Source organism: Pagrus major, chromosome 4, assembly GCF_040436345.1.
Source record: "Pagrus major chromosome 4, Pma_NU_1.0".
NCBI lineage: Eukaryota > Metazoa > Chordata > Actinopteri > Spariformes > Sparidae > Pagrus > Pagrus major.
The window spans coordinates 3,843,540-3,863,320 of record NC_133218.1 but is presented as its reverse complement, the minus strand read 5'-3'; the positions used below and the strand labels follow the sequence as shown (position 1 = coordinate 3,863,320).

The following is a 19,781-nucleotide window of genomic DNA, read 5'->3' as shown; positions in this document are numbered from 1 at the left end:
CATAAAAAACCTAATAATCATATTTTGATGCCGTGCATGGTGAATTTAGCATACTGGTAGTTTACATTTTTAGAACATTAACTAAATAATTGCTCAAAAACTTTATGTGTCGTCTGTTTTTAACGGAGAGCTTATTTTCAGTCTCTGTTTCAATAAATCCTACACACTGGTCACCAGTGTTGGGGGCTGACCCACTACAAAAGTAACACATCACAATAATATATTATTTTAACCAGTAATGAAGCAATGTGACACATTTCTAATAGGATTTTCGGCAATATTATACAGTTACCACCCGCAAGCTGTTGAAGTTTTTCTACCTGGGCAGACTCACTGGGTAGTCTTTATAAAGGCCTAATTTACATTAGGACCTTGATATTTTTTATTCCTTTAGTTTAGGGTCCACTGATCAAAATAATCAAAAAGGGTTTTTTATGAAATGAATCCATGTTGTGAATCTTGTCCTGTGAATTTCATCGCTCACAGTCTTCTAGCTACGTTTGGAAAACAAAAACATATTTTCTTTCGGCAGGAGAATGGAGAGCCACTAAAATATGATGAATGTAAAATGGGAAATAAAAAAAATCATGCCTGTCTCAAATAAAGGCCTGGTTCTGCCTTTCTGTGATGTTAATCAAGACGCCAAACGTTATTTTAGATTTACAGTAGTTTTAAGTTAATCTTCAAGAAACTCCCTCTATAGCAGTTTCACAGTGTATTCGAATAAAGTAAAGTGATGTATAATGTGTTGGGTTGAGTCCTGCCTCCAGACCAGAGGCCTGTAGAGGTGTTACCACTGCAGTCTCCCATTACCCAGTCTGCAAATTAGCAATCTGTCAGTATATCTATACTATTGGGCAGAGTCAGGAAGGCTGGAAGCTGTCAAAAAGAGCAAAGCCATCACTGAATCTCATTAGGTTTGAGCAGCTCAGAGGGTGGTTTGACCCAGTCTCTTAGGCACCTCAGACATCTCCAAATTTCTAACATTTCATTTTGTCAGCACAAAATCTGCAGTGCTCTTGTAATACAGATAGCCTCTGCAAATTTGTAAGGAAACCTACAAAACAGCACTACATAAGCATGGTGTTGCAGAACAGAGAGTTGTTGCATCTCAGCCAATCTTTCGTCCTGTATTCATCACATGGGACTTCCCTCTTTATTCTTTGGCACAAATGAGGGATCCCACAATAAGTGCTGCGAGCTAATACTCCTACTCAAGCTCTTTTTTTGGTCTGGTAATAGGCGGAGTGTTTCAGGGTATCAGGATCCCTCAAGATCAAACACAACTAAATGATCTTATTACTCACACCACTGCTTACAGTATTTCCCATTGTGTTTGAGCTGTCATTCTTGTCAATTACAAATCTCTTGGAAGGAAACCGCTATGAGTGCGTGGTTATAATTACCCATTTCTAAACACATTGTCGTTCTGATCATTATCGCTTGTGCTTTTGTTGTCCCAGATCCCTGCAGGATGGTTTGTCTCTCTGTTGGTGTTGAGCCAGATTTTCTAACCACTATATTAAGCTTTTTTTGTGATAGTAGTGGGACACTGTGGCTATGCAACATAGTGCTGAAACAATTACTGAATCAATCATTAGTCAGTCAGGATAAATTCATTGATGACTACTTAATAAATGATTCATCACATGTCAAATTGATTACATCTGTCAATAATGAAAATAATCATTAGTTCCAGTCTCAGGTTATTACAATGACAATGATTTAATAGCAGTAATTGACTAATGTTTTGGTTGATGTCTTTGTCATTATGTCTTAAATAGGATACTCCATTATTTATGTGTTGTACTTCCATAAAGTTTAAACTTATTTTAATCTGCTAGATCCAGATTTTTATTTAGATCTGCGTCAAATTGTACTCATTCATTGAAACCAGCAACCTAAATATGCCTGTTTTTTTTTTCATCCAGATGCATTACATTATTCCCAGAGAAATTAACGAAAATGAGAAAAAATTCCTGGACCTAGACCAAAAGTTAAGGGGCTCTGTTCTAGGCCAAGACCTATCCTCCAGCCATTTTCATATAATCTTGCTGATAAACCAACCAACAGGTTGACAAAAAACATCCTTGGTGGAGGTAAAAATTACAGTCAAACTTGATGTTGCAGAGGCCAAGATATCCTGACTTTTAGTCCCTAGTATGGGGGAAACACTGGATCCTACATTTCTTATTATACAACTCAATTGCATCATTCATCAGACCTTTCCTGACGAGTATAGGTCAACGTCTTTCAAACCTGACACCCTAGTTTGCAACACAAGGTTTCTGTTATACATTTGTGATGTTACTTGAGTAATTTTCACAGACTTATGTAACTGTTTACGCTGTATAGTATAAACCGTGACTACTAAATTGATCTTGCTGTGTAAAATCAGTGGAGCGCTCCTTTAATGTGTAATAATGCTGAAATCAATCACTCAGGAAGTATTGTATTACAATGCTCATGAGACGACTGACATACTGCAGCAGTCAACTGTCACTTTTGACAGTTTGACAGTAATTTTGACAACTTGATTCCCATTTTTGCTGACTTTGTCGTCTGGTTTGTGATTTGATAAGATCTGTGTTCATGTTTCTTTTTGCTGACTCGGTTGTATTCTTTCTCAACAGATTTCTCGAATGGAGTACGTGCACTCTAAAAACCTCATCTATAGAGATGTAAAACCTGAGAACTTTCTCATCGGACGGCAAGGGAATAAAAAGGAACACATCATCCACATCATTGACTTTGGCCTGGCCAAAGAATACATCGACCCCGAGACCAAAAAACACATTCCATACCGGGAGCATAAGAGCTTGACTGGCACTGCTCGATATATGTCCATCAATACACATTTAGGAAAAGGTGAGATCCATTCCTTAGCTTTGTTTTTGTTTTGCTACTTTATTATAGATAAGTGTCTATTGTGTAAGGTGGTTTGGCACTTTCTCAGTGTTATGATATATCTGTTGATATAGAGCAAAGCCGGCGAGATGACCTGGAGGCCTTGGGCCACATGTTCATGTATTTCCTTCGTGGGAGTCTACCGTGGCAAGGACTAAAGGTATGCCAAGTACATGGAAGTGTTACATAGAAAAAAATCTATAAAAATGTAAAACACCTCAGAGCTGACTTGATTTCATAACAGTCTGCCTCTAAATCATAATCTGTTAATAAGACCAGTATCATTCTTTCATGCAGGGTTTTATGACCAAATTGTGTTGAAAGTCAATTTTGCATTAAAATCCAACTTCTGAATTCAAAAGTGAGTCAATGTTAATATCAAAAAGAAAACGTATTTACAAGAGGTAATAGAACAAATTTGAAATTAACCAATCATCACTTTGTGTAATCCAGTAGACGGACAGTCAGGAGTGAAGATTTTCTTTTAACCAATCTGCATTAAGAAAAAAAAAAATATATTAAGAATGTGCTCGACATCAGAAATGGTTCACATGTCTTTCTGATTTAAATCTACTGCAGGCCGACACGTTGAAAGAGCGATACCAAAAGATCGGAGACACAAAACGAAACACTCCCATCGAGGTCCTCTGTGAGAACTTCCCAGGTACACTGATGATTGATGGCTGTAAAATACTTGATCATACAGATATTGGCTGTGATTTTACCTGTCCCCCCCCTTCCCCCCCAAATAAAATCGTTTGAAATGTCATCCCACAACATTATTAGAATTACAGTGTCCATAATAAAGGTTAAACCATTATTATTTTTGTCTTTTTTTGTAATTCAGAGGAGATGGCCACCTACCTGCGATATGTGAGACGGTTGGACTTCTTTGAAAAGCCTGACTATGAATATCTGAGGACTCTGTTCACTGAGCTGTTTGAGCGAAAAGGATACACCTTTGACTACACTTACGACTGGGTTGGCAGGCAGATAGTAAGTGACGCACATAAACTGTTAAACAGAATCTGTTAACAGTACTGACTGCACAGCATTTAACTAATTATCATTCCTCTCAGCCTACACCAGTGGGGTCTGTTCATATAGACTCTGGAGCATCTGCAGTCACGAGAGAGAGCCATCCTCACAGAGACCGGCCCTCACAGCACCAACCGATTAGAAATCAGGTACACAACTCTCACCAGCAACATTCAGTGTTAAGCTCCCGCAAATGAGCTTTTCTGTCTCTGGTATGTTTCTGTCTCCTGATAGACAAACACAGACGGGACAAGCTTCTCCCCCCGTTCCGTCCCCAAATATGATTGGTTGCCTGAGAAAGGGCGATAGTGACAACACTAGTGAAAAAGTCAAAAGTAATTTTTCTGTAGGCGGCTGCATGCTGCTGAATACACAAACAATTGGAGGAGGATACCTGATATGCATTCACATACTGTAGTACTACATTGAAATGAGAAAGATTAAGAGATAATGAAGGCAGAATTAATTTATTTCTTTATTAGATTGAACAGGAGAGAACATTAGAAAATGTGCTCAAGTTGTCAGTGCAGGTATGTTTCATTTCCAACATTTTCAAGGGACTGCAGTTAACCTTTGCATAATTATGTTGTTGTGGTTTCAGAGCTATGGTGCAAATTCTTGTTTTTCCAGCAATTAAGGATTTTAGTGAGTTTAGCGCCGAATGTACATTGGATTATGATTGTTAATTGCTGTCTCGAAGAAAACTCGTTGATGAACAACATCTTGTTCATCAAAAAAATAAATTGATCCAGTACAGTCCGCTACTTCAAGTTTAATTTGTGTCTTATTTAAGTGTAATGAGATTGAGGCCAAAGTTTGAGATGTGAGAGCTTTACCTCCATTTGGCTTCAGGCTCATTAGTTTCTGGTTCAGTTCTCTGGCTGAAGCCTTGCTTTGATTTTGATTTCACTTTTTTATTTTGTTACATTTATTTTTCTTCTCCATTTCTCATGCTGCTTTGCATGTCACCTGGCCTCGCTCACCCATTTACCCATCTTTCCTAACACAACTATTCCATCACTCCCCTCACCCCCACCCCCCTCCCATCGCACCCCCCTCCCATCACCGACGCCCCCGAGCAGACAGCGGTCTCAGATCGACGAGGAGCATGGGAGGTGCAGCCCACACGCCAAGCAAACTCCTCCTATCTGACCTCCCACCTGGCAGCGGACAGGCACGGGGGCTCAGTGCAGGTATACACCCCTCACCTGATCAACCAACAGCCCCACCCAATCTCTATGGAGTCAGATCTGTCCCACGGGATCTAATCCAGAAAAATGCATAATGTTTAAAATTGCATACCTAACGATTCTCAGGTGCGTCAATAAAACGCAATGATCGACTTTTTTAAAGGAAATTTTTTAAGCTGATTTTGGTTGCTATTATTAACTTCAGGCTATTTTAACACTTAACACTCAGATATACTGACCAGGTCATTCAGACGAGATACAATTTATTTTGTATTCATCTAAAAAAAAAAAAAAAACTTCATAAATGTTACTGGTTTATGTAATAACTGCCATTTCTGGTTCTCAAGTAAATGTACAATTGTAGATAAAAGACATTTTACCAGGACATGACATTGATCTTTTAGTTTAGCCTTGTGTGTGAGACAGATCTACACCCATATACCTCCCCCACCCTTTTACCCCCTGGCTGGGAAATGTTATTTTTCTGCACCACCATATGCATGTCATCTGGTGCCACCCACCCCAGATGGTGAAAATGTGGTTTAGCTGTATAAACAGCAGCCCTGGTTGTGGCATTTTGATCTCAGGTCCTACAACTCTTCATGGCGCTTCCTTGCAAGATCAAGAAGCCTCTTGCATGGCAGGGTGACCTGGCTCAGCCGGCTAAGTGCATGCTCTTAAGTCGTAAAAGGTCATTATGCTTAAAGGAACATCCTGGTGTAATTTTGACAACTTGCCATTACCCAAGATTGTCCCTGTCAGTAACAATCTCTGTTTGCATAGGTGTGTACAGTGTAGGCGTTAATAGATCTGGCTATTCTACTAAATGCCATTCACTTCCATTCATGTTGAAGAGGTATGGAGATTTGGTAGTTGCCAGGCAGGCAGTGGGTTTATCACTCATGTAAAAACTATTTTATGTTCACTTTATACATGAACTGTGTCCACTGGTTGGTTTCCATTAAAAGAAATTGATTGATTGTACTGTCAGTTCAGGAGGATGCACAGAAGAGACTTCCGCTGACCGAGCCAGCTAATGCGGCATTCCAGATGCATGGTACACCACCTGCCTGAGTTGCAAAGTGGGAAATCTCCCAGCTATCTCGCGACATTTCACCGAGGCACGCCCCCTTTTGGTCATAATATCAACTGTCCCACTCAGGGCTCCTGAGAGTACACCGAGGAGAGCGAGGATAATCGTACGACTAGACAAACAAAGATGGCTGCGCCCGTAATTGAAATGTATTTTCTTTGTATTTGTACCACGTTGGTCGTTTTAATGTCAATTTTAAATGCTCTTACACACTTGATTACATTGCTGCTTTAATCCGGTCACCAATTTATGCATTGCACGGTCTTGCTGTACGTGCAATACAATGTAAAGTTTTGTTTTCGAGCTGGTTTGCTAAAGAGGCTAATGTAGCTAACAATAACAATGACTAGCCTGCTACTGCCCCTCGTGGCTCGAGAAAAACGCGACAGCACTTGTTGAAATTGAAATAGGCGAAAATGGCAAAATATTATTGAAATGTAAGGCTTGCAATAACGGAGTTACTTGAAATGTTTGTGTTTCTGTAAAAAAAAAATGTTTATTATTATTTCACATTGACAGCCGAGACAGTTGCTGCCCTGATGGCGTCCGTGTTCTTCCCCGACTCGTCGTGTAGCGATGCCCACAAAGACAAACGGGAATGCTAAAAGTGCTACAAGCCAGGAAATTACGTCACGTTCGCGCGTAAGAGCAACTTGGGCGGGTTGGTGTACCATGCATCTGGAATGCAGCATAACTTCCGGTTTAGCCCCCAGCTAACTTGAATGGGGATACAATGATTTAATCATGCTGCCCATTTAGACTGTCCAAAGGTTATCACAACAAATGGCTCAAATTATAATAGTGAAAAGTCTCATCTCGGGTGGGTTGTGATGCTCAAAAGAATGTATCCACTTGTACAACAAATCAATATCTTTGTAACAGGAGGTGGTGATGCTCATACTTTTTGTCCACAGGGGCCACCAGAATCATCAAAAAATAAAAAGTTCCTTGCAGCACCTTTTATTTTGTGAGGTGACTCAGAAATCAACAACTATCAACACTGTTGAGGACATCTTGCTGTAGACATAGCTGATAATGAAGAAGGCAATCCCAAACACAATGCTGTGGATGTCCAGTGAAAACAAAAGTCCTTTTCATTCACACCATGTGATACCAAAAATTGACCTATTTTTCTGTAAACTCTATGACATCGAGTTGAACCCAAACAGACGGCAACATTCTATACGACTTCTTATTAAAAGCAGTGAGCACATAAAATAGTTTGCTTGACGAAGCGTCCTTATCTCCAGCAGTCACACGACCTTCATGTTTTCCCTCGTTTTACCCTCCTCCAACACAGAGTTCTGATACATCAGCAACCTTGAATGAGTTATATAGTTGCAGTAACTCTAATTTTAGAGTAAACCGGTTATTACAACAGCAGTGTTTTTGTTGCTTCCAGCAGCTTCATCTCCTGGAGAGTGTTCTACAATATGAATGGAAGTGAATGCTGTTAAGTTGGCTAAAATTAGAAAAGGTGTACACTGTATGCATTTATGATCACAGAACACACATTCTTACAATAATTACAATGAATTTCTTCTACAGGTTAATGGAACAACCATCAGTGTTTGGCAAGCCATGTCTTTTTCTTTGTTTGTTTGTGTCTGATTGTTCATCCATGTCTTTCTGGCTTGAAAAAGTTGTATGTTTTCTTCAGGGCTGCACAATAAATCTAAATTTTATCAAAATCGCAAAATGGCCAAGTGCAATATTCACATCGCAGAAACCGCAAGTTTTGATAAAGGTAAAGTGCTTTTTAAAAAAAACAAAAAACCCAGCATTATAATGAAGTACTGTAGCACTGGAAGGCTGAGCTGCCCCACAGACTGTGTTCTCCAGATAGCTACAGTTCCCAACAAACGTCACATCGTCATGACTTTAATAGTTTTTTCAGTGAAAATGAAAATTGTGATGCTAAAATGATCATTACCTTTAGCTGTGAATCATATCGCTATTTCTGTCAAAATAATCTCAACATGATTTTTTTTTCCTACTGTGCAGCCTCAGTTATCTTCTATACTGGCATATAGCCTGGGAAGTGAATTTCAAAAAAGCCATATAATTGTTTTGATTCGTATAGATCAGCAGTCCTATTAGCTCCCTTCAGAAGTAAATGTTTTAAACATGCTGTAAATAAAAACTTTACTCATTACATCCTTCAAAGAAATGAGCTGTGTGATTTAGAAGTGGAGCTGCAGCAAAACTGAAACACCCATGGTTCATAATTTTTGCTGAAGTTTTTATTGTCAGCTATGGTCACTGATAAGAACCAAAATTTTAAGAGAATAATACAACTTTTGCTGTCTACTGATGTCAGCATACACAATTATTTGGGTCCAAAAACTCTTTGGGACTAACATTCAGGTTTCACTTAATTACTTTAAACGACTATGACGGTATCGAAAAGAGACACAGACATATTACAGTTGGCTACCGATGTGAAATGCAAGCAAGAAAACCACGTTCATGTTATTTGCTTGTGTTGCCTGTATTGATGTGTTGTTGTTCTTTGAAGCTGTTAGGTGTGTTTCCAAAGAGGAGACAATCAAATAAAGTGAATGGGTTTTGAAATCTCCATCACAGCAGGACCTGTTTTTCACATTGCTTCTGACCAACATCTTCACTGTTTTTGAAGTAACACCCGTCTGTGCCACAGGTGGTCAGCTCGACCAACGGGGAGCTGAACGCAGACGACCCACTGGCAGCTCATTCCAACGCTCCGATCACAGCTCAGGCAGAGGTGGAAGTGGTCGACGAGGCCAAGTATGTGTCACACACCCGCCACACCACTCCCTCATGTCCATCTGTCGCTTCCTCTCTTTCCCGCTCTTCCTCTCTACCTCTCTCTGTCTCTCTCTCTCTCTCTCTCAATTTTTGCTATGCTGTTGAATTGTGACAGCCCCCGTCCCCACCCTCCAGCTGTCATCCTGCTACTGCTTCTCTTATCTTCTGCCTGACTGTGTGGGTTTTTGATCTTTTCTGCTGCCTGTCTCTATGCTGTTCCGTTAATAAGACTTTTTTTAAAGAAAGAAACGCCGATGCAAATTAACTTCTCAGTCATGCTGCTTCTCATACCTGTAGCCTGAGCAGTCAGACTCTAACATAGGCTGCACTAGCAGCCAATGAGGACAGGGTTTCTGTGGCTCCTTTGAAAGTCTTAAAATAAACTAAATGCGATTAAGGTCATAAACGGTCTTTTATTTGCTATAGGTACTAAATTTGCAGATGGTGCATTTAAGACTCAGGGAAAAATTGTCATGCACAATCGCCTACTACTCAAATAGTGTGTATTATATTAATTTAGTATTAGACAATGAGAGACTACACCATTATGGAAGTTTTACGTTACATTTACATTACAGTATGTTCACTAGCTACAGATGTCGGTGTCTGGCTGTGTGTGATCTTTTTGTTGTGGTAGTAAACAAAGCAAGGTGTAATTTATGCTTAAAGACTTTTACCTGAAGGACCTTGGAATTGAAAAAACGTTGAATCCCACTTGCCCCTAAAACGCCATTGTCGTTTGGTCATTGTCAAAAATGTTAGTGTTTTATGCAAAAACCTTTGAAACACTTGATAAATATGAATGATGTTGCTACTGAGCAGTGTTTTTGACACTCGGTGGTTGTAACTTCCGCCTACTGTGACGTCACGTGCATAGCCTCTATTGAGCTATTCAAGTTATCTGGTGAAAATTCCTGTTGCTTTTGTGTGTGTCTTTTTTCAATACCTTATATTTATCGCAGAAAACCAAAATGTTGCATTGTCAGTTTTTAGTAGAGCTATGCTAATGCCTGCATTGTTTGCACACAGTGCACCTGAAACTTCCCCTGAATCCCTCGCAACTTCTCAACGGTAGGCATGAAGCACTTTTGTGTCACTCTGAGAAACACAAGGGGTTGAGGTGCTGAGGGTTCTTTACATGCTGAGCAGGTATCATTCATCACACGTTAGCGCTCAAATTCATTTGTAGAGGTCTTCAAAGGATCTTGAAAATCATTGAATTGACTTTAAAAAGTGTGTAAGAACCCTGGAGGATGTCACTTCACTCTCTAGCAGCCAGACCACTGTAAAAAAAAAATGCTCCACTGTTGATCAACCTGATTATCATGTCTTTAATGGTACCAGTAAGGATTATAATGAAGAATCCTACAGTGTCTCATGCTAGCAGCAAGTTGAGATCACACCAGATTGTCCATGTCACAAACGAAACCAAAAAGAACTGGTAGCAGCCCCTAAACGGCTATTGGTTCAAATCTTCAGCACCAGTAGCTGGAATGATGGCATGCTGCATGGCTGGCCGCCCACTGTGCAAAAACTGCGCTGTTGGCTGAATGTCACATTATTCAGCTGACTGAGAAGAACTGAGTGGAGCACTTCTGAGACAAAAAAAAAATATGTCGAGGGAGAAAATAAATGCTTTGCGGTTGGAATTTATGGTTGCTGGATATTAAAGTAGATTAATTTTGTTTGATGAACAGAAATGGTGGAGTGAAACTTAACTACATAACACAGAGATTTAGTTGCAAGCTACAAATGCACTGAGAGCTACTCTTGCACAAAAGCTTCGTCTTGTGTCACCAATACAACCGCTCATACTAATGTTGAGCCAGTCATTGTATTGCAAGCGTGCGGGAGGAGACTGTTCGATTTGGCCTCAAGTCACCTTTGTTACCAAGCAGGACCTCAATAGTGCAGTTGTTGTGAGGCTTCAGTGTAAAATGAAGACGGTGCAGTTAAAATTGGCTTTACTGGCCTCACTGAAAAACAGTTCATGATGAAAATGGATGCAAAAGATGTAGTATTATGCTAAGTATTAGCTCGGTTGGCCTGTTTGGGGTTGTGGGTATGTAGCTGTAAGCAGTGTACAGGTGGTGGTGTTACATCTGAATGAGTACTAGCATGTATAGTATGAATACTACTTATCTTTAAGCAGATAAATAGCTTTTTTCTTTGACATTACTGGGTTTAGAAGAACACAAAAAAATGATACATAAACAATTAAAACAGTGGAACATTTCTTTAATTCTAACAAAATGTTCTAACATGTGTTTGTGTTCAGTTCAAATTTTTCACAGATATTAGCAGCTTAGTTACACATTTCTAAAGGTTTTACTTGATAGGACATTTAAAGTCCTACTCCAATCAGTCTTTGTTCCTGTTTAACAGAGAATGGGGGTATGGTAATAATCGTATGTAACCAATTACCATTGCAGCCAGACTGCCGTTCTTGCAAGATCAACACTACAAGCATGGATTAGTGATAACATCGATATTAGCATGGATAAGCAATAGCATGAATATTAGCAGGGATAGCGATAGTTGTCAGTCAAACAGAAGTTCTTCTCGTGTCTTGAGGAGCTGCAGAGTTTATTCATGGACAAACGGTAAACTGTATTGTACAATTTCTCCAGATGCTAACACCTGTTTGCCCTGAGCCCAGCCACCGTCACACAAACACTACGCACTGCCCTCTTCTTAAAGGAGCCAAGCTACTCGTAGAACGACTCATAGATTCTACTGTAGTCAATGTGTCATTTTTTTATTTAGTCCATTCACATGAAAGGAAATGGGGGGATAAATTGAGCATTCATGCCAGATTCATGATCATCGAGCCAGCTGACCATTTAAAATGAGGGGGAAGTTATTCAGAAACAAAAAATGTATCGTAAAACAAAATGATCTCTCTGTCCTGTATCGTAAAGTAGATTTCATTCTGTAGCATTGTAATAAATAAGTATGTTATTGCACTAAATCTTGGCATGTGTATTTAGCTTCAGTCGAGCTCTTTTAGAGTTATGATAAAACACGTTACAGGGATTCACCATCTAATCAAAGCCACTGTAAAAGATGATTTTCCTCATGAATCTCCCAGAGGTTCATTCACTTTAATCTGCTCTCGTTTCTATTTCTGTCCAGATGACAGGCCGTCCTCCTGTTGTCTCCATTCACACAATTGTTTGATATGATGATTGGTGCGTTTACTGCCAGACTCTGACACCTTGTCAGACAAGTTAATGTTGGATTTAAGAACAAGAAGTAATGAATGTAAATCATGTGTCTGATACTATTGAATTAATATTTTTCCTTTTTGAGGGAATAACAGTTTTCCATGGTGAATTTAAACCACATGTATAGTCGGTTCTTTTATCTTTTATTTACATTCATGGTCTGAAATTTGCTCCTGACTGTTGAACAGTAAAACAACATTTTCATTTTGTGTAGGATCAAGATAAACTACTCTGGATTTTTTATGCTACAGATATAAAAATCATAAATTACATTTATGCATCTTACAGCTGTATATAACAGCAGCAACAGGGCACTACAGTGTTTTAGTTCATTGAAAACATTCTCATATGTTTATACCAAATTAAACTACTTAACATTTTTGTTTACTAAATGGAGATTTGGGGATATGAGGAGTCCACCCAAGAGATTATACACAAAACAAGGGTTTAATTAAGTTAATTAAAGGTTACACGAGTGAACAGTGATGTGTGGCAGTAATGTCAACAATGCAAGCAATGCATGGATATGTAGTTTAAAATGCTGAGGTTGTGTTACGGTGCCTAAAGAAGGTGATGCAGGATGGATGCCAGCGGAAGGAAGGGGAAAGACAGAGTGAACACATGGGCCAGCTTTTATAGCCTCAGGGCCCAGGTGAGCTTAATCAGCTCCTGTATCTGCCAGTTGTCTGCTGAGTTTGCCAGGACGGCCTCCAAGACTGTAGAAGGGACATCACAACGTATCACTAAATAAAATGGACCATATGCACCATATAATCTAGTTCTTCCATACAGATTAAATGTAACTAAATATTTAAAGTACAACTGTTACATAGCTTACTGTAGTGACTGACAAAACTGTCTAAATCTGGACCTGGAGAATTTTAAATTACATTTAAAAAAAATAAAACAAAAAAACAACAACCTAATTTTACTAAAATTACAGAATAAATACCAATGACTAAATAGATATTTTAAAAGGTTTCACAGTCATGCTCGTCTTGGCCTCCTAAAAATGTGTTTTATGTCAGTTTTGTTACAGCTTGTGATGCTACAGTGACTTCCTGATTACGTGGGTGATTGCTTTTGATTGGACGGTGCTGCAAATGTTACTTAGCAGCTGAGTTACACTTTTCTAAAGTTTTTACTTGATAAGACATTTAAAGTCCCACTCCCATCAATTTTTGTTCCTGTTTAACCTTCTTTCTCAAACAGATGGGGGTTTGGTGATAATCGTATAAACCAAGCTCGGAAGATGACGCATGACTCTACTGTAGTCAATGTGTCATTGTTCCATTTTAGCAACAGCTTAAAATGATTTAGCACAAAATTAAATTATTTGTCAAAAATGATTTAGCGAACAGTGTGGCTCATGAGAGGACTTTTATGAAATAGAAATAGGAATATACACTGGAGTGGGACTTCAATGTTTAGTGGTGCAACCAGATTTAGTAAAACAGTAGTTAAAAGAACAACTTAGAGAGGACTTAACACACACACTGTAGTTTGTGATGGATTTATGACACATAGTTGGGTCACATATTTCCATCGTCCAATATGTTTTCAAAATCCACCAACCTTTATTGTAGTGCAAATATAGCTTACATCACACAACCTATTCTCATAGCCTACGAATGTTCTCTTGTCCTCTGCAAACACAGGAAGAAATCACTGCAGAGTAAATGTTAATCTCTGTAATCTTTTTCTCCTTTAACCTCTCAAACGTCCCCTCTCTGTGTCCACCTGTGTCCTGTTGGTGTGTTTGTGTGCATGTTTGTGTGTGCATGTGCCCAGTCCCATCATCTTGGTCTTGCTGTATTAATCTATCTTACTTTTCTCTTTACACTCTTTCCTCTCTCTTCTTCTGTAGCTGCGTGAAAATGCTCAACCTGTGGTGAGTCCCTCTCTGCTAGTCCACATCAGACTCATGGGACAGGGAGTGGACCAGCCTAGGCTGGGCCCAGTGGAGTTATTTACAAATTTTACCTCGACTCTCACTGGTGCAACTGTACATTATACCATTATGTGTACTACCAAGTTTCTGCCCCTTTCTGCCTTTTTTCCACCGCTGCCCGATGTTGATAGGTGACGGATGAGTAAAGAATACTGTAAACCATGCTAACTTTAAATTCGAAAATGTCACATCAGGGCAGAAAAATACACTTTGTAAACTTTGATATAAGTTAACAAACTCCTTCTTGATGTCGTCTTAATGGCCCCTGTACTATATGTAAGCAATGAGATTTCACTCCTATTAGCAGCACATTTGGCTTCAGATTAAAGGTCTTTAAACTCTTGTTGCATGGTGCACCATCATTCATTATTAATGAATTAATCTAAGAGCACCCAGTCACTGTCCTATGTCTTGATCCACAGCTTTTTTCTTGTCTTTGTATGTTTTTATTGACCGTTCAGGCTCACCGTGTCTTGTGCTCTTTGTGTGCACTGCCCCATTTTTTGCATCGGAGAAAAACTTCCTTCAGTCACTGCAGCAGTTTGTAGTTCTCTGCTGTTTTTCTGTTCTTAAAAACGGTGGGAGGTGAATAAGCATGCAAACACTTGGTGGATGGGAACCCATCCATCTCGTCCTTGATGCTAATGTTTTACTAATCAAACCTTTTGCCAGCTGCAGTTCTCACTATTATGATCCCAAAAACATGTCCAGATTTGGAAGAATCAAATTGTAATATTTAACACACTAATTTAAGCAGCCCGCTCATGTTTTGTTCTTTCTTTTTGCTTCATCTGAAGCCTTTCTCATCTACATGTCGGTTTAATGTCCGTCTCTGTCTGCAGGTGCTGCTGCTTCTTCAAGCGAAAACGGAAGAAGAACACGCCGAGGCACAAATGATCATCCACCACCGGCTTGAAACGCTCCAAGTGTCCGGCTCAGTTGATTGTGATTTCAGAAATCAATAAGGTTCCATTCAGAGTAAAAGAGGGAGACAACAAAGATCTTGATTGAAATGTTCTCTGGAGGGACCCGTTAAAAATGGTTTGTTGAGATGTACAAGACGCTTGTGTCTTTTGATGGGAGTCCTTTTTTTTTAAGTTTTTCTTTTTGTCTTTTTCCCCCCCCTTCTTCCAAGATCTGTGGGACTGTTTTGCAGGCCAGTCGTCCAAACGGGGAACCTTTTTGTTGGAATTGTGCAGAGGATAACCTTGTTTTTGTTTTTCCCCATCCCAAGACACCCAGCATTCATTTTTCTCTCCTCTTTTTGGCACATTCTTTGCTACCGTTTCTCTCCTGTGGTATTGCAAAGGAAGACACAGATCTTCCCTGTGGAATCTTGCCACCTTCAACCTGTCCCATACTATGATTTTTATAGTGTGACTCGCGTTTTCATTTCCCCTCTGTCAAGTCCCAGTTCAAAATGCTTTGCCCCCTGGTTAGATTGCTAACTCATTGAGACACTTTGGTCTTTCCTGGCGTGGGACTGAATGTAAACCTCAACACACGAGGAGCCAAGAGTGTAACTGCCTATCTTCACGTACAGGCACACAAAGAGCATCAGTCTGCCATTTTGGCCCCTGCACTTTTTTTCCTCCAAAAAGAGGTCGACCCTGGCACTGGGACCCGGGCCTGAGAGAACAGAAGACCAGAGACGCCTCCTGCACTGTGTTCTCTGAGGATGACTTCTGCTCACGCTGCTTGGTTAAAGCACTCCCACTTAACCACGCTGTTGTCAAAACACACTACAGTCTCTACTGACTCTCATGCAGTTTTTTGCTCCTGTTGGCTTTGCGATCATTAACGGCAACCTGACACTTTTAGATGGGGCTGAAAAAAAAATGCTATTTATGCTATTTATCTCTTGGTTGCCACCAGTTTTCTTACTAATTCTAAAACATACACACTGAATGTATGGACAGAAGAGTAAATGACTTTGGAGCATTTATATAATCTGTCATGTGCATGGGAAGGAAATTGCAGTTAAGGAGTTGAGACCAATGTTTAGAAAAGGAAAAAAAGTGAGACCAAAACTAAGTGGATTATAAGGTGGGAGGCTCTTAAATGATTTTAATAATGTGATGGTTAATAATGGACTCTACACCAGTACACACTGGGGGATGTTGCTTTGGAGTGACAAGAGAAACTGGCGTGATGTGTTTTGGAGATTGAATCACAGCCTCTCAATGCTACTGTCCAATGCCTTAACCCCCCAACCAACCGACCGACCGACCAGTCGACCACCACATCACATCACCAGATGGAAGTTGGCAGAATGACGGTTATGAGATTCGCAGCGCAATCTTTGGGGTCACCTGTATAATAAAAGCCCAAAGTTGCGGACTGTTCCCAGCTAGCAGTTAATGACTTCCCTTGTAACGCTGATGTATTCCCAAGAGAGCAATGCCAAATGGAAGGTTTGGTGTAATAATCTGTAATGGTGTTACGGCGTCCCTGCCCCCCTGCGTGTCCAGTCTGAAGACCCCTGTGCTGCAAAGCGATGTTTTATGTTTGGATGGAGAGGAAACCTTAGCGGGCGGATAAGTGAACGTGTCCATAACCATTTTGTTTTTAATTTTGTGTCATGGAGGACTGCCTTGAAACAATATCCTCGATATGTCACCTTGCCTATCCTCCGAACATAGAGTGAAACCGTACATAGGTGTTTTATTTTTTTATTTTATATCTTGCTAATGTGAATTTTTTTTAATGCAGTTTTTGTTTTTTTTTTGTTTTTTTTGTTTTTTTTTTCCATTCCAAATAGCCATGGTTTTATGGGGAAAGAGAGGGTAACAAAAAAAGCTTGAGACCATGACTGCACTACATTTGTTGACCCCGGCTTTCCCTGACGAGACCCTGCCTTCTTAATACTGTACTTTAAACGTGCTTATTACTTTAATTGTAGCTGCCTCGTACGCTAGGCCTCTTCCCTATAGGGTGCAGGGAATACACTTTAAATTGATTTTTATCCCCACCCACTCCTTTTTTTTGTGCCATGACACTTCCCCTTTCCTCTCTGCACACACGCATGCACACACGCATGCACACACACAGACGCACACACACACACACACACACACACACATGCAAGTCCTAGATGAATCAGCTCTCAGTGGAGTGTTAGATTTGGCGTTTTGTGGACCTGCTCCATCATCTTTAGAAATGTTGTAGATGTTGCAAACTATCTCGATGAATCAGTATGTAAACCTGCTTGTTGCGTGTATTTACACTGTATAGCTTTTGGTTCCTTCTCACCCCCTGATATGTCAGTTACTCCGGGGTCTAAGTTATTGTGTTAATGAAAGTACTTGAATATGAAAATCTACGGGACCTTTTCTGTTTTGTTTTTTGTCTATTTTCTTGGTCATTATTATCATAGTAATTCCACACATAGGATTTGAGGGGAATGGTGGGAAAACAGGCTATTTGAATGACAGGTATTCATTTGTTTGAGATGTCTTAGTGCCTCTTGAGTGTGTTGGACAGGTGACGTTTGTCAGACTCACCTGTGGACTCCTGTGCTAGCTGGTGTGACGTGCAGTTAGATGTTGGTTTGGAGGTTAAAATCACTTATTTTGTCTCTGTGAAACATTCAACATTATGTATTTTGATCCTGTGTTGGTAAAAAAAAAAAAAACCTTCATCTGCTGCCTGTGATTCTCCCCACAAAGCATCAGCAGGCACCTGGACTGTTTCGTTCCAGCTACTTGAGAAAAGTTGAAAGTATTTCTGTGTAGTGAGATGGATATCCAGACTATATAGCCTTCAATGTTCCCCCTGAATTCCCCGAGTGCCATTCCTGAGACTACTAGCCCATGCCTTTTTACCTGTGCCAGGAAAATATGAAGTTGAATGTTTTTTTTGACCATTCCACCTTATGTCCTCGACGTGTCCACTGTCATTTTTGAAAAATCACGGCTCAGTTCAGAACCAGGAAGTGTTGTTGGAGAGGTTCAAGAGCGTCAGGAAGAAAGAACAAAGTGTTTTGTGTCAGTTTCTTTCTTTTAGGAGAAACCAACACCACTTTTATCGACTGAGTTTGTTTCAGAGTTGTCATCTTTGCAACATTGGCTTCTTCCTCAAACTGTCAGTCGCCTGGTTCTTTAGCTCACGACTGAAATGGTAGATATAGATATATTACTCTGATGTATTTACTTTTACTCTCTGGGCCACATACAGAGCCATATAGGAGTACTCTGTGTGCTTTGTATCTGCATGGCTTATCTGGAGACGACAGCGAGCGGTCTGACTCCAGAGACTTTTCTCACCTGTAGGGCTCATGTACTGTTGGGTCAGTGAGACGTTATGGCTTCCAGTCCTCATGTAAAAATAAAAACCTTCCTCACGTCTTCTCACAGCACATTCCATTTCAGTTCCCATTATTTCTGATAAACTTCACTTCAGTCAGACTTGTGTTTATGGCTTTGGTTGTGTGTAACTCACATTCCTGTGTGTCAAAGCTGTGTAAATCAAAGCAAAGGACAGTTAACGTGTGAATGAATGGCTTCGGTCTTTTTTGGGTTCTCTGGCACTTTTTTCTTGTTGCTGTACTGTAGAATTGTCTTGGATTTACTGTATATTTTTCTTTGAGGGAGAGGTTTAGGGTGACATTTACTGCAATATTGTGATGATTATTTGAAAATTGTAAATTGTACAGAGTTCACAATTATACTCTTTGTTCTTTCTGTTGGGATTCCATATAAAATATGTATTCTTTGATTATTTTTTTGTTTCCCTCTCAGACTGTGGAAAATCAGATTGTACAGCTCCAAGAGTTTATCCTCCCCTCAGCATTGTTTTTTTTTCAGAGCTATGATTAAGAGAAATCTTAAAACTGTAAATAAATATTATTGTGTTGAAATATGAATGTCACTTCAAAAATGTATTTGAATGAGTTAGTCAAGGGCTTCAAGAATGAAGGACCCACATTTCTTCTTTTTATGGTTTCAGATTTTTAATTTACAGAAAGGTAAAAGGTCCTTTTTTATCTGAGATGCCTATGTTTTTTTTTTTTCCTCCTTGGATTCATATAATACAATGTTTCACACATGAACCTTATAAAATCACTTTTTATTCCCTCCACACCTAAAGGGAAACTCCAGTTTGCACCCTTTTTTATGTAAAATAAAAGATCTCTCCACCTTGTGGGAATGTCTTTTGTGAGATGATTTTGTACTAATTGTTTAGATTTGGACTTAATGAAATAGCAAATATACAAACATGTAGATGATGGATCAAGTTAGTTTACCTTAATGTTAGATTTATACCTTCACGTTCAAAACCAGCCACAGTAGCTGTTGTGTTCATGGATGAGAAAAGGTTGTCTCTGTGACTGTTTCAGGACTTCAATCTTTCTTCTCTGAACTTTTTTTTTATCAGATCCATACTGATTATTTTCTGTTTTCAAAGTAAATGAAAACACAGATTTTCATTGTGTATGAACAGTATGAGAAATGGGGAGAGGAGGGGACATTTTTTGTCTTTTTCTTTATAAATTTACTTGATCATACTTGACTCGACTAGATTTTTATCCTTTCCCTCTTTTTTAGGGATACAACAACATAACATACCATCAGGACCATTAACGTGAA

General features: G+C 39.5%; 1 protein-coding gene across 1 annotated transcript in view; it reads left to right on the top strand.

Moving 5' to 3' along the window:
- Positions 1–19,335, top strand: part of csnk1g1 (casein kinase 1, gamma 1) — a 39,888-nt gene extending 20,553 nt beyond the window's left edge. Inside the window, exons 6-13 of the mRNA XM_073464204.1 lie at positions 2,634–2,868; positions 2,982–3,067; positions 3,487–3,571; positions 3,755–3,903; positions 3,987–4,094; positions 5,028–5,138; positions 8,888–8,994; positions 15,036–19,335. Of these exons, the coding sequence (XP_073320305.1) occupies positions 2,634–2,868; positions 2,982–3,067; positions 3,487–3,571; positions 3,755–3,903; positions 3,987–4,094; positions 5,028–5,138; positions 8,888–8,994; positions 15,036–15,090 (936 nt within the window). The 3' untranslated portion in view covers positions 15,091–19,335. The remainder of the gene's footprint in view (positions 1–2,633; positions 2,869–2,981; positions 3,068–3,486; positions 3,572–3,754; positions 3,904–3,986; positions 4,095–5,027; positions 5,139–8,887; positions 8,995–15,035) is intronic.
- The last annotated feature ends 446 nt before the right edge of the window (positions 19,336–19,781 follow it).